General features: G+C 46.8%; 1 protein-coding gene across 3 annotated transcripts in view; it reads left to right on the top strand.

The window, feature by feature from the left end:
* SCYL2 (SCY1 like pseudokinase 2) overlaps nt 1-14006 on the top strand; it is a 143299-nt gene that overhangs the window by 23902 nt on the left and 105391 nt on the right. For all 3 annotated transcript variants that reach the window (XM_029599733.1, XM_029599735.1, XM_029599734.1), the window contains one exon: nt 4649-4855. In XM_029599733.1, the coding sequence (XP_029455593.1) occupies nt 4649-4855 (207 nt within the window). The remainder of the gene's footprint in view (nt 1-4648; nt 4856-14006) is intronic.

Raw genomic sequence — 14006 nt, 5'->3', positions numbered from 1 at the left:
GTATTTCAGCAATTGTTCCGATGAGGACCGAAAGGGATCAAGGGAAGCCGCAGTGCACCAGTGATGGTATCTTAGCCACTTAGCGACATAATTTTTTCTCGTGGAGGGCCTTCTTGCTGAGATGAGGATATCTTGAATTTCTTCTAAATTGGGAAGGTGACTTAATGCTTCCCTTGCAATCTACATGCTATCAAATGAAGGGAGTCCTGCATGGGATGCAGCAGCGTCCCCCCGTCCCCGTCCCCCCCCTTCCTAAGTTAGTAGGCTGATCCTGTTTCGAAGGGGAATTGGCGGCTATATGCATAGATGTACCATGTAGGCATACCACGGCTGTCTGGGCCATGCTGGGGCAATCAGGATGAGATTCAAGTTGTCTATGATGCACTTTTGTATTACTCGCCCTATTAGCAGTAGTGGAGGGAAGGCATAGAACAGATTTCCTGACCAAGTTATTAAGAAGGCATCCTGAGCGATTCTCCGGTCGCTCAGATAAAGGGAGGTACTTTTGCGTTTGTTTTTGGTGGCAAACAGATCCACTTGGGCATCCCCCCCAACTCTTAAAGATTTTGGATGCTATGTTTCTGTCCAATTCCATTCGTGCGGAAGAAATATCCTGCTGAGCCTGTCTGCTTCCATGTTTCGAATGCCAGGTAGATAGATGGCCTGTAGCTGTATCGAATGTGCCAGCGACTACTCCAGCAGAAGTACTGACTCTCTGCAGAAAGTCCTGGAACCTGACCCACCTTATTTGTTTATGTAATACATGGCTACTTGATTGTCCGTGTATACACGGTTGGCTTAACAAATGCCTCTCAGTTCTAGGAGGTTGATTTTGAAATTTCTTCTCTCTTAGTGACCTTTGACCCTGGGTCTTGAGGTGTAGCATGTGAGCTACTGACCCTGTTGTGTGGAAGCAACTGTAGTTAGAATCATCTGGTGAAGCAGGTGCCAAAAAGACCCACTGGACTGCAGTCACCAGTCCACATCTATCGCCATCGACCTTGTGAGAGTTACCTTGCGTGACATTGGGTGAAACTGCTGGGACCATTGGGACTTCAAACCCCATTGAAGATGACACGTGTAGACGCGCATGTGGGATCACATGTCACTGTCGCTATGTGACCTAATAATGTGAGGATTTGGTGTGCTGTTGTTTGTGCTAGACTTCTCAGACTGACAGCCAGGGTTTGGATCCTGTCTCCTGGAAGAAAAGCTTTGTAGAGGTGTGTGTTGATGAGCACACCTGTAAATTAGTGTCTGACAAGGATCGAGGTGAGACTTCTCGTAATTTTTAAGGAAACCCAAACTTGCCAAGCAAGTTAGAACCCAAACTTGATGGCTGCGGATCAGTTCTAGATCGGGGCTACAAGCAACCAATCATCGAGATAGGGAAAAAGTTTTATGCCCTCCTTTCGAAGTTGGGCCACAGCTAGCGCTAGACACTTGGTGAATACCCTGGGCGCTGATAGGCCAAAAGGTAGAACCCTGTATTGATGTTGATTGTGAACCTGGAAGCACAGGTAGTACTAAGATGAGAGGTGCATAGATATGTGAGCATAAGCATCCTTGAGGTCTAGCAAGCACATCTAGTCGTTGGGCTGTTGGTATGGCAAAATGTTCTTGAGGGAGGTCATCTTGAACTTCTCCCGCACAATAAGTTTGAGCTCTCTGAGGTCCAGTATAGGCTGCAACCCTCCGCTTTTCTTGGGAATGAGGAAGTATTGGGAATAAAACCCTTGATCGGCAAGACAGGGGCACCAATTGTATTGCCCTTTGTTGCAGGAGGGATTTGACTTCTTGCAAGAGGGGGAGAATATCGCTCCCCTGCAAGGGGGGGGGGGGGTGAGGTGTGTGGTAAGGCAGGAGACCTTCTGAAATTTAGGCGGTAGCCATTCTGGATGACGTCTAAAACCCAACGATTGTATGTGATCTGGCCCCATGCTGGTGTTAAAGCGAGGCATCCGCCTACTGCTTCCTGTAGCTGTGGCCGCTATAGAATCAAAAGGAAGATTGGGTTTTGGTGGCAGCAGCCGGAGTTGGTTTGGGGGTGCACTTTGATCGGCCATTTTATTTAGATTTTTTTTTTATTTAATATTCTGCTTTTCATACTTTTATTTAAGCACTTCAAAGCAGATTACATTCAGGTACATGGCCCTGCGGTTGTGACAGTTGAGGTTGAGTCCTCTGTATTGGGTAAGAGGTGGGCTGATATGACGGATATGATGTGTTTGAGCGCCGGGGGTAAAAATGGCTTCCTGTAGGCAGGGTAGAATCACTTTGAGGTTGTCTGGTCTGGTGGTAATGTGAGCGATGACACTGCCATGCTTTCTTCCTTTAGCTGGGAGACTCTCACAAAGCTTGTCATCAAATAAGTTATCTCCCTTGCAGGGCAGGTCCACGAGCTTGTCACGAACATCTTCAGGAATGGAGCTCACCCTCAGCCAGGCTATTCGGTGGGTCAACAGCTCAAACACCTCATAAACAGTGCCAAGAAGATGTCTCGGGCCCTCTTCTAGGTCCGCCATATTCTGTTTATGTTGACTGGACCCCGTAGGCTGGTCTTCATTCAATTTTAGTTTTTGGAGGCACTCATATGTACTGAGTGATTTATAAAATTGGTAGTGTTGTACCTTAGTGTTGAGTGTGAATCTCTGGAACATCTTTTTGCCGAAATTTGTCCAGGTAGCGGTTGTCATTATCTGGTGGGGCATTGGAATAGTCTTGTTTTTCCTGGCTTTTTTTTTATAGCTGATTCCACCACTACCGAGGCATGTGGTAGCTGCTCCGAGCAATAGTGTACAGACATTTGCATTCTAAATTTTAGTTCTCTTTCTGGATGTGGTGGGCGCCAAGGAAGATGTTTCCCATGCTTTTTCCATAAGTGTCCAAGACCGAGTGGGAGGGTAAAGCCTTAGGTTCAGCTAGGACGTCAAAGATCTTCAGGAGGTCGTGAACCTCCACTCTTGGATCAGGCAGTTTTAGTTTCCAGGTTTAAAACCGAACCCACCTTCTTGACTAATCTGGAGTAGGAAAGATCCTGTGGGGGGTGATGATGGTTCAGGTGGGTCAGAAAGAATGCCCGTGCAGAAGCTCTGTCATGGGGGAAGAGGAGCAATCCAGCAGTTTCTCAGGCTTGGATGTTTGCGGACTAGGCATTATGTCCAACTCTTCACCCTCAGAGACCTTGCGGGGGAGAAGGAGGGTTGGAAGGTTCAGAACCCTCTCCTGAAGGGCTTGAGGGGAAATGAGGTTAGTGAGAAGAGACGAAGGTCGAAGGCCTGCAAAAGCCCCGTGATTTGTGTCATTGTCTGAGAGGCCGCTCCTTTCAGTACCCGTGAGGTATTAGACGTCCTTCTCTTCTTTACAGTTGGGGAGGCTCGTTGGAGCCTTTCCTGTGACGAGTGTCTGGATTTAGGACTTCCTCTCAGTCTGAAGCCTTTGGTCACAAGTACGGTCGGAAGTGGATGAAGAGGTGTGATGTGAAAATCCCTCTCGGATTCCTTGGAGCCCTCCAATTCAGATAGGAGGAGGCATGACTGCGGAGGGTTGTAACGCCAGGAACTCTTTGCAGCAGTCCCTAGATGGGGTACTCCTGGGCATCGATGAGCGGTGCTCAATCTGCAGGTCTCTTCCCTGGCTTTCCCATGCTTCGAGATAGTGTGCATCTGTGGTTTATCTGGCGCTGTATGTTGTGTCTGGTACATCGTCATTGATGCTGCTGACTGCATCAGACGTGGAGATGGCGCTGAAGTATTGGTGCTGCTCTTCGGATGCATTGAGAGGTGCTGTGTGTCAGCCGACACATGGCACGCCTCCCTTTGCTTCGAGCCTGGTGTCTTGGAATCCATGCCGTTCAAAGTATCTCTTGGGCGTAGATGACACACTTTGTGCTCGGACCCTTCTCGGGTTGGGGCCAGATTCCTTTCAGCCCATTCGAGGAGGATCACCTGCAGCCTTACCTCTGTCATCCGTTGGCCTTGTCTTGGAGGAAGGTTGTAGGGAGGCAGCCTGTTCTACCCCTTTTGGTTGCTGGGGCTCTTGGCCCAGCAAAGACTGGGCCGACCGCTATGGGGCATAGGAGCCCGATGAGGTGCTTTCTCCATCCTGGACTCAGGCGATCTTCGTGGCCCTCTGCCACTGGGCCCTGGGGGACATTCTCCTGCAGGCCTGACAGGCTGGCATGTCATGGTCTGGCGTCAGGCAAAGAGCAGTAATTATGCCCATCAGTTACGGACATAATTTTCCCGCATTGACAAAACTTAAATCTTGGGGCTTTCGGTGCCATGGTAGCACTTAAAAGTGCTGATAGGGGGGGATTCACAAATATGAAGAGAAGATGAAAGTAGAAAAGTTGGAGAGAACTGGTGCCCGTTGCTGCATGGGAAAGGCAGAAACTGAGAAGATGTCAGGGATCGAGCGGGAAGACACTGCGTAGGCATGCAGCAGCAAAGCTCTGCTAGAAGTTCCTGCCTCGAACCGCCAGGGAGTGCTCCCAGACAGCATGGCTAATTCATCCTGCTTATGTGTGGGAAAATCTTAGTGGCAATTATGTATGTAACTTTTTAGTAAGTGTAATAGTGTAACTTTGAATACTTTGCTTCTGCATACAATTCCAACAACTATTTTAGAATTTGCTTGTCTCTTATAGACAAAGAAGATTGCGCACACAGCTGGAACAATGGAGTCCATGCTAAATAAACTGAAGAATACTGTTACAAAGGTAACTGCTGATGTTACCAGTGCAGTAATGGGAAATCCTGTTACAAGGGAGTTTGATGTTGGGCGACACATTGCTAGTGGTGGCAACGGGCTTGCTTGGAAGATCTTTCATGGCACTAAAAAGTCAACAAAACAGGTGAGTGTTCTTTGATGGCATCTATATGAAATGTATTAATGGCATACTAATATGGCAAATCCAAAGAGAAAAGGGGAAACCAATTGTGTAATAGTCACTAATATGGCAGCCAGATATTGTAAGGAAACATGTCCTAACAAGTTCTTTGGTATTACTTTCAGAAGCTTCATCTTCGGTGAATTCATGCACAAATTGCCAAAATGTTCTTTGTTATAATGAACATGAGGTTAAGAAAACACAAACTCCCACAGTGTGGGTTGTTTGGTTTTTGTGTGTTTTGTTTTTTGTAAGAATGTTACTTCTTATGAATATTGGCATTCTGGAAATAGCATCTGTGTTAAAATCCAGTTCTCCATTTTTATCTTTCTGACATGATATGATAGTGAGAATTTAAATTCGCTGCCACTGTCTAGAGGCCACTGCAGTCCTGCAGTGACATTAGAAGACAATTTCCCACTATTGTAGTACCATGTTTAAAAAAAAAAAAAAGACTCAGAAATGGACAGCTTCCAAAATCTCAGCTTCCTGTGTTAAAGGATTATAATCTTGTGTAGAAATAATCGCCAGAAACAAGAATTGACAGACAAACCTAGGGTTTTATAAAAGTGCCTTTCCGAGGCAGTGGAAAGAGATTAGAGGTGTTCTGGAATATTTTTTTAAAAGATAAATTATCCACTGCTCATTATCAGTAGTTCATTATTCAGCACCATTGTTTAGACAGCTCCTGTGATAGATGGACAGATGCTCAGATGAAATTTTGAAAAGTACTTTTTTTTTTTTTAACTTCCATTTAAAAAGATAAAGCTCCCTTTTAAAAGGAGCTAATATTGTGGAAAGAAGCATTGGAAAATGGTGCTTCTGTCTTGTAATGGCATCTACAATAACTTTCAAAAGTATTCAACCTCCTAAAAAGTCAGCAGATTTGTGTGGATTACAAGTGACACTTACACAGATTTGTTCCAGACAGAATGGGGCAGATTTTAAAAGCCCTGCGCGCCTATGTTGCATAGGCCGCCGGGACGCATGTAAGTCCCCGGGGCTTTGCTTGGGGGGCGTGTCGGGGGTGGCATGGCATTCGGGGGGCATGGTGCCAGCCTGGGGGAGTTCCGGGGGCATGGCCGATGCCGCCGAACCAGCCCCGGGCTTGGGAATGGCTCGCCAGCATCTGGCCGGCACGCGCAAGTTACACCTGCCTTGGGCAGGCGTGACTTTTTGAACATAGGTGGGGGGGGAGATTTAGGTAGGGCTGTGGGGTGGGTTAGGTGGGGGGGACCAGAAAAAAAGTTCCCTCCAAGGCCGCTCCGATTTCGGAGCGGCCTCTGAGGGAACGGAGGCAGGCTGCTCGGCTCGGCGCACTCAGGTTGCACAATTGTGCACCCCCTTGCGCGCACCGACCCTGGATTTTATAACATGCGCGCAGCAGCGCGCATGTTATAAAATCGGGCGTAGATTTGTTCGCACCGGGTTGCGCAAACAAATCTACGCCCGCGCATAACTTTAAAAATCTACCCCTAAGTGTGTCACAAACCAGTATGCTCTTAATGAATTGTGTCTGAAAATTTACTTTATTTTTCTGCATTTTTTGTAAAATAAAATTGAAAAATGCTGCTTGCACAAATATTCAACTCCTTCAGATTAGTACTTGATAGAACCACCTTTTGCTGCAATAACAGCTTTAAGTCTATTGTTTGCACACAACTTTGCACAGTTTGGGAGTGATTTTTGACCATTCTTTTTGGCAGGCTTGCTCCAGGTTGTTCAGGTTGGTTAGATGATGCTTATCAACTAACTTTCAAATAGTGCCATAGATTCTCCATTGCATTGAGATCTGGACTTTGACTTGGCCATTGTGGAACATTCATATTTTTGTTCAACCATTCCTGTGTGGCTTTGGCCTTGTGCATGGTATCTGTGTCCTGTGGAAAGCTGAACTTTCTCTCAAGTCTTAGGTTTTAGCAGACTGAAGCAGCTTGTCTTGCACTATCTCCTGTATGTTGCACCATCCATCTGTCCTTCAATTTTAACAAGATGCCCAGTCCCTGCTGATGAAAGCCGTCCCCACAAAATGATCCTTCCACCCCCTTACTTTACTGTTGGGTTGGTGTTTGCTGAGGAATGGGAAGTGTTCAGTTTGCACCACACACAGGGTTTTGAATTTTTGGCCAAAAAGCTCCATTTTTGTCTCATCTGACCACAAAACCTTATCCCACATTTTGATCTTCTATTCTTTCATTTAGCTGTTTATTTTGGACTTGTAATGAGGTAATTTTGCTGTTCCGCTTGCAGCGGTCTAATCTTCCTGCCCGGAAATTTTGCTCTGCTACATCCAGTGGCTTGGTGTTGGACTCCATACTCTCTTAATTCATCCATTGCTGCCTGAAGCTTTATAAAAGCTCATCCAAGGCAGCTGTGACACTTTTTGAAAGCTGCTGCAGCATTTCTTCAGAGAGAACCACCACCACATTATCTTTGTCTGTTGCAGCTGCCAGGTGGAGCTCACCAGCTTTCTCTCGGTCTCATGTGTTTTAGCACTCATATCCCATACAATGTATTGTATTTCAGCCAGTTGCCAAACGGAAGATGCACATAATTTTAAAACTCTGGGATATTAGGCCCTTAAAGTGTGATCTATTCAGAATTAAGATATTTATAAGGGAACTTGCGGGAGCCTCAATCCCTGCATCCAATCAGCAGGCGGCCATGACTTTGCAAGTCATCCCACGTTTTAGTTGGCTCACTTTGCTTTCTGGCAGACTCCCGGTGTGCCTCGGTGTGGCTTCTTTATAGCCCCCCTCCCATGCAGACCTGTTATGTGCAGAGCTCTTGATATGGCTTTCTGGTGCACCTCCACTCCAGTCTCGGGTACTGAACTCTAGCTCAGTGATGGCGAACTCCAGTCCTAGAGGTCCACAAACTGGCCAGGTTTTCAGGATATCCACAATGAATATGTATATGAGAGATTTCCATACAATGGTGGCAGTGCATGCAAATCTCTCTCATGCATATTCATTGTGGATATCCTGAAAAACCTGGACTGTTTGTGGTTCTTGAGTGGATTTTGTCATTTCTGCTGTAGCTCCTTCAAAGAGATTGTTGGCAAGTCTCCTCCGTGCTCTGCCACTGGGTTTTAAGGGACGGCCTTGTCTAGACAATGTGCAGGGTGGTGTGAGGAAATGGAAGTTGCAACAGTGCTCATTGGGATATCCAAGCACTTGGATATTATTTTGTAGCCTTTTCTTCTCTTGCGTATGTCTCTAACTTTAAGGAAATTAAAGTTAAGAACATAAGAAATTGCCATGCTGGGTCAGACCAAGGGTCCATCAAGCCCAGCATCCTGTTTCCCACAGAGGCCGAACCTGGCAATTACCCAAACACTAAGAAGATCCCATGCTGCTGATGCAATTAATAGCAGTAGCTATTCCTTAAGTAAACTTGATTAATAGTAGTTAATGGATTTCTCCTCCAAGAACTTATCCAAATCTTTTGAACCCAGCTACACTAACTGCACTAACCACATCCTCTGGCAAAGCCCGATGCATGCGCTAATATGTCTGGCTTGTGTATGTTGAGTAGACCTTAAAAGCTGCTTGGCTAAGCATGTAACTGCTGCTGTGTGCACATCTTGGAACTTCTAAAAAAAAAAAAAAAAAAGGGGCAGGGCGTTTGCACACAGCGGCATTTCAATAATTTTTAACCAGAAATTTGCACACAAATACTTAGGTGATCCTACGCTTGCCAAGGTCCCCTCCCGCTTAACTTTAATTGTGCTGTGGATGGCGTGTAAGTGGTAAAATAAAACTAGGCAGATCTGCAGGGTTTTAAGGGTCGGAGCTAACTGGGGGAAAGTAAGGCTATTACACTGGTCTTCCAAAACCACACTTATCTCTTATCTTGGCGAACTGGTAATGAACTGGTTTTAATGGCGTTGGCGAGCACACCTTTTAAAATGTCCCCATCTACATGGTAGATGTGACTTTTAGGCACTTAGGCGCATGTTCGCTTACAATCAGGCACAAATGTGCGCACGGCCAGGCTATATACTCATGTTTGTTATAAAATAGCCACGTGCCTGGGCATGGGCTGATGAAGACCTACACATGTGTGCCTACGCCCACTTTGAAAGTTGCTGTCCCAGAATGCTCTTTGGCCTTTATTTTCACAGCTTTCCTTCATATACACACTCTGGCCAATGGTACTAGAATTAAGGGATCTTTTTATCCAGAAAAGCTGACCTTTTTTTTAATGATTCACAGGTAGGGCAATATCTTCTTCTGTGTAAACTTGGAGCTTCCACAGCACAGGAGTTGAATACTTAATGTAAGCAGCATTTTTCAGTTTTATGTTATAAAAAATGCAGAGAAGTAATGAACTGGTATCTGTTTCCTGTGGAAAGGTGAACTTTCTTCCAAGTTTTAGTTTTTAGCAGACTGAAGCAGCTTGTCTTGCACTATGTTGCTCCTTCCATCTGTCCTTCAATTTTAACAAGATGCCCAGTCCCTGCTGCTGAAAACCATCTCCGTACTTTACTGTTGGGATGGTGTTTGCTGAGGAAAATTTTAAGTAACAGCAAAAAATCCACAAAAATGGGGGTAACTTAACCTGATAACACTACACAACCCACATTTAAATATTTTCTTATTTTTATCCTTTAAACCAGTGGTCCCCAACCCTGTCCTGGGGGCCCACCAGCCAGTCGGGTTTTCAGGATATCCACAATGAATATGCATGAGAGAACTTGCATGCACTGCCTCCATAACATGCACATTTTCTCTCATGCATATTCATTGTGGATATCCTGAAAACCCGACTGGCTGTTGGGCCCCCAGGACAGGGTTGGGGACCACTGCTTTAAACCATTGAAAAATGCCAAAATACTTGTTCACAATATATATTCATTCAAAATAAGACTCACTTCTCACAACAAAAAAGTTTGATAGAGAGGAAAGTGTTTCATAAAATTTGTTCAAGGAACCATCCAGGTTTTCCTCATTTTTTAATCATGAACACCACCGTCCACCCTATATTGAATTTATTTTATTTAAGAGCATACTGGTTTGCAATAAACAAACTGACTGGAACAATCTGTGTGTCATTTTTAATCCACACATCTGCTAAATTTTTAGGGGTCAAATGCTTTTGCAAGCCACTGTGTAACTTTTATTTTTTATTTTTTTTTTTGCTACTGGAGCTTTATCATATTTAGCCTTGTCTTCCCAAATGCACCAGTGATGGTTGTCCAGTCATCTGGCATGTATCAGGATCTTACCTTTTAGGCTATAATAGCCCAATTAGTGTACACTAAGAAGCAATGTATTGGCTTAGTGTAGTTTTGTTTTCAATCAGCAACACAGCCTACCCCCCTCCATGAATAGGATTGAAGGTGAACTCTGAGGTGTGAGATCAAATTTATAGCAGTGCAACAAAATGAAATTGCCAAGAGGAAATGCAGTACTTTCTACACTATGATACAGGTAGTTTCCCTCTCCATGGTGCCACCATCATGCTTTTGTATGCCTAATACCAGAAAAGCAGACAATGCATGGAAAACTCTATTCATGTCTGACCATATTGTACTTGGATCCACGGTCAAAAGCTGTTTGCATACATCATGAAGCAAGTTGTTGATGGAGCATGGGCTGGTGCATTGATTTGAGCATGGGTATTATTGAAAATGGTTTAGGAATCTGTTACGACTTGTCATGTATTTTTACATAACAGACGCTCTGGCGCGTTTGGCCACGCGTTCTCGACACGCTATTTTTACCCCTTATACAGTAAGGGGTAAAAATAGTGCTTATCCCTTATACAGTAAGGGGTAATAGCGCGTCAAACATGCAGCCAAACCCCCCCGAAATTAATAGCGCCCACAACATGCAGATGCATGTTGATGGGCCTATTAGTTATTCCTGCGCGATTCAGAAAGTAAAATGTGCAGCCAAGCCGCACATTTTAATTTCGGCAAGCACCAGGAAAGTGTACAGAAAAGCAGAAAAAATATCATAGCGATATTAAGTTGGAGGCCCCAAAAAATAAAAATAAATTAAAAAAAAAAAAAAATCCCTGTATGTACCTGGATCAGTCCAGACTGTGGGTTGAGCCTCCTGTCCAGCAGATGGAGACAGACCAAAACTGAAAAGGTATCCTATTTCACGCCTATCCTGCAGCCCTTCAGTATTTGTCTGTCTCAGCAGATGCAGGCAGATCACCCTGCGGTTCCCTGGCTTTCTTACTTAGCCTTTGCCCTGTGGGGTTCTTTTTCTTGTATTCTTTCAGGATCAAGCAAGTATTCTTGTCTTCTAAATTAAAAAAAAAAAAAAAAGTTTACCAAACTTTGAAGAGGCTCTGTTTCCTTCAGGAGACAGCGCTGTCTCCTCGCTCTTGGTGAGCCTAGGGGGGCTTGCCCCTTGTGTATGCAGCCTAGGCTCGCTTTCCGGTGAACCTTGTTTTTGGGGTGATACTGGTGGTCCAGTCACTCCCCCTATTTAGCTGCCTCTCTCCCGGGATGCTTAATTCCCCAGCTGTGCCACCAGAGACGTCCATTCCCCTGCATTTCATTTTGGGCCCATTTTGCCACGAGGCGCAGAACGGCGATCGCGATTGTGTCCGGGTCCATCGCCGGCGCGCGTGGGAACAGCGGCCATTTTGTCGGAGCCCTGCCTGCCGACTGGAGGAGAGGATTCCCCGATTTCTCATCCCAGTCTGAGTCCCATTTGACCATGCGATCCAGGGGCCCGGTCTTCCCCCCTCCTCCTCCCTCTCACCTATCAGATCCCTTAAAGGGCCAGTCAGTTTTTTTCTTCCAAATTTATTTTACTTATGCAGAGGCTCATCAGCAGGATGAGCAGCCCCCTTCCACGAAGATTGCGCAGTGGGACACGTCTCTGGATGCCCTTTCGGCCCCTGGGGGGGCTCCGGATCATGCTCCTTTGAGATCCTTTCTGGATCCTCTCCTCCAAAACCTAGATGGGGGTGTTGATGAGTCCGCTCCAGTAGAGGGGGACGACCCCCGGGTTTCTCGGCTGTTTCGCCGGGAGGAGTTGGATCTCTTGATCCCCTATGTCCTGGAGGAACTGGAAGTGGAGGCACCAGTCCCCAGTTCGGAGCCAGTTCGGAGCCAGTTAAGGGGAAACCTTAACTGGCTCCGAACTGGAGCCGGTTAAGGTTTGGGTGGAAAGGAAAAGTGTGGGGCTGCGTACCTTGCCCCACACTTTTCCTTTCCACCCAATGCTTAAGCAGTTGGTCACTCGGGAGTGGGAATCTCCGGATGCGACTCTGCGGGTGGGATGTGCGATGGACAAACTCTACCCTTTTACCCGAGGAAGCCTTGGATATCCTCAGGATTCCCGAGGTGGACGCATCGGTTACTGCGGTCACCAAGCGGACCACCATTTCTGTTTCGGGAGTGACGGCTCTTAAGGACTTACAGGATAAGCGGCTAGAAGTCCTCCTCAAGCGCATTTTTGAGGTGTCAGTGCTCTGTGTTAGAGCGGTGGTCTGCAGTAGCCTCATGCAGCAAGCGACCCTCGGGTGGGTACAGCAAATGCTCACATCACAGGTGTTGCCGCCAGAGGAAGCAGATCAGGCGAATAGGATGGAGTCCATGGTAGCTTAGACAGCGGATGCATTATATGATCTGTTGCGGGCATCTTCACACAACATGGCCACTGCAGTTTCGGCTAGATGGCTGCTCTGGAACTGGTCCGCGGACATTTCTTCCAAAACTCAGTTGGGCAATCTTCCTTTTAAGGGAAAATTGTTGTTTGGGGAGGAACTTGACGCCCTTATTAAGTCTCTTGGGGAGAATAAGGTGTATAAATTGCCAGAAGACAAGCCTAAGTCTTCCAGGCCCTTTGGGGCAGCTCGTTACCATTTCCGAGGACAGCACAGATTTCGGCAGTCGCAGCCGCCCACTTTTCCCGCCTAACAACTGACTCAAAGGGCTCAGTCTTGGCCTACTTCCTTTCGTGGTCAGAGGCCATTTCGGGAGGGAGGCTCTCAAGGGGCCACCGGAGGTAAGCAGTCCTAATGAAGGTGTCCCGACCCTCTCCCCGGTTCCAGTGGTGGGAGGTCGTCTCTCCCTGTTTCTCGAGGAGTGGGTCAGGATCACATCGGACCAGTGGGTCCTCAATATCATCGCCCACGGTTACAAGTTGGATTTTGCCCACCCGTTAAGGGATCTATTTCTGATTTCTCCCGCCGGCTCTCTGGCCAAGCAAGAGGTAGTCGGGCAAACCCTGAGTCGCTTGAAATCCCTGGGGGCTATTGTTCCGGTCCCTCCAGAGAAGCCCAGGGCCGGCAGGTACTCCATCTATTTCGTAGTCCCGAAGAAGGAGGGGTCCTTCCGGCCAATATTGGATCTCAAGGCAGTCAACAGAGCACTTCGGGTTCCCTGATTTCGCATGGAGACTCTACAGTCGGTCATTGCGGCCGTCCACTCAGGAGAATATTTGGCCTCTTTGGACCTGACCGAGGCGTATCTTCACGTTGGGATACGCAAGCGCCATCAGCTGTTTCTCCGGTTCATGGTCCTGGGGGAGCATTATCAGTTCCAAGCTCTTCCATTTGGCTTAGCAACAGCGCCTCGGGTCTTCACCAAGATAATGGTAGTCGTAGCAGCGGCCCTCCAGCGGGAGGGGATCTTGGTTCCACCCATACCTGGACGATTGGCTCATCAGGGCCAAATCAGAGAGCCTCTGTCGGGAAGCAGTGAGCAAGGTTCTACTCCAGCTCCAATCCCTTGGTTGGGTGGTCAACTTTGCCAAGAGCCAGTTGTTAGGCAAGGTCTTCCTCACTCGGGAGAGGAGGCTCATGTTAGTGGCGCAGATCCATCGGCTTATGCCCTTACCCCTGCCCATAGTATGGGATTATTTGCAGGTACTTGGTTTCATGGCGTCAACTCTAGAGGTGGTTCCCTGGGCATGGGCGCATATGAGACCATTATAATGCGCATTGCTTTCTCGGCGGGATCCGAAATCGGAGGAGTTTCACCTGCCTTTGCCACTGATGGAACCAGCCAGGTCCAGTCTCGATTTAGATTGACTGGATCGCTTTTGTCTAGCGGCCTGGCTTATGAAAGGAGGCAATTGAGGAAGAGGATATATTCGGATTCGGTTATTTCTACCCTCTTGCAAGAACGAAAATCGTCCATGTC

This window comes from Rhinatrema bivittatum, chromosome 4 (assembly GCF_901001135.1).
Source record: "Rhinatrema bivittatum chromosome 4, aRhiBiv1.1, whole genome shotgun sequence".
Classification (NCBI taxonomy): Eukaryota; Metazoa; Chordata; class Amphibia; order Gymnophiona; family Rhinatrematidae; genus Rhinatrema; species Rhinatrema bivittatum.
Note: the sequence above shows the minus strand (reverse complement) of the source record. Positions and strands in the feature narration are given on the sequence as shown.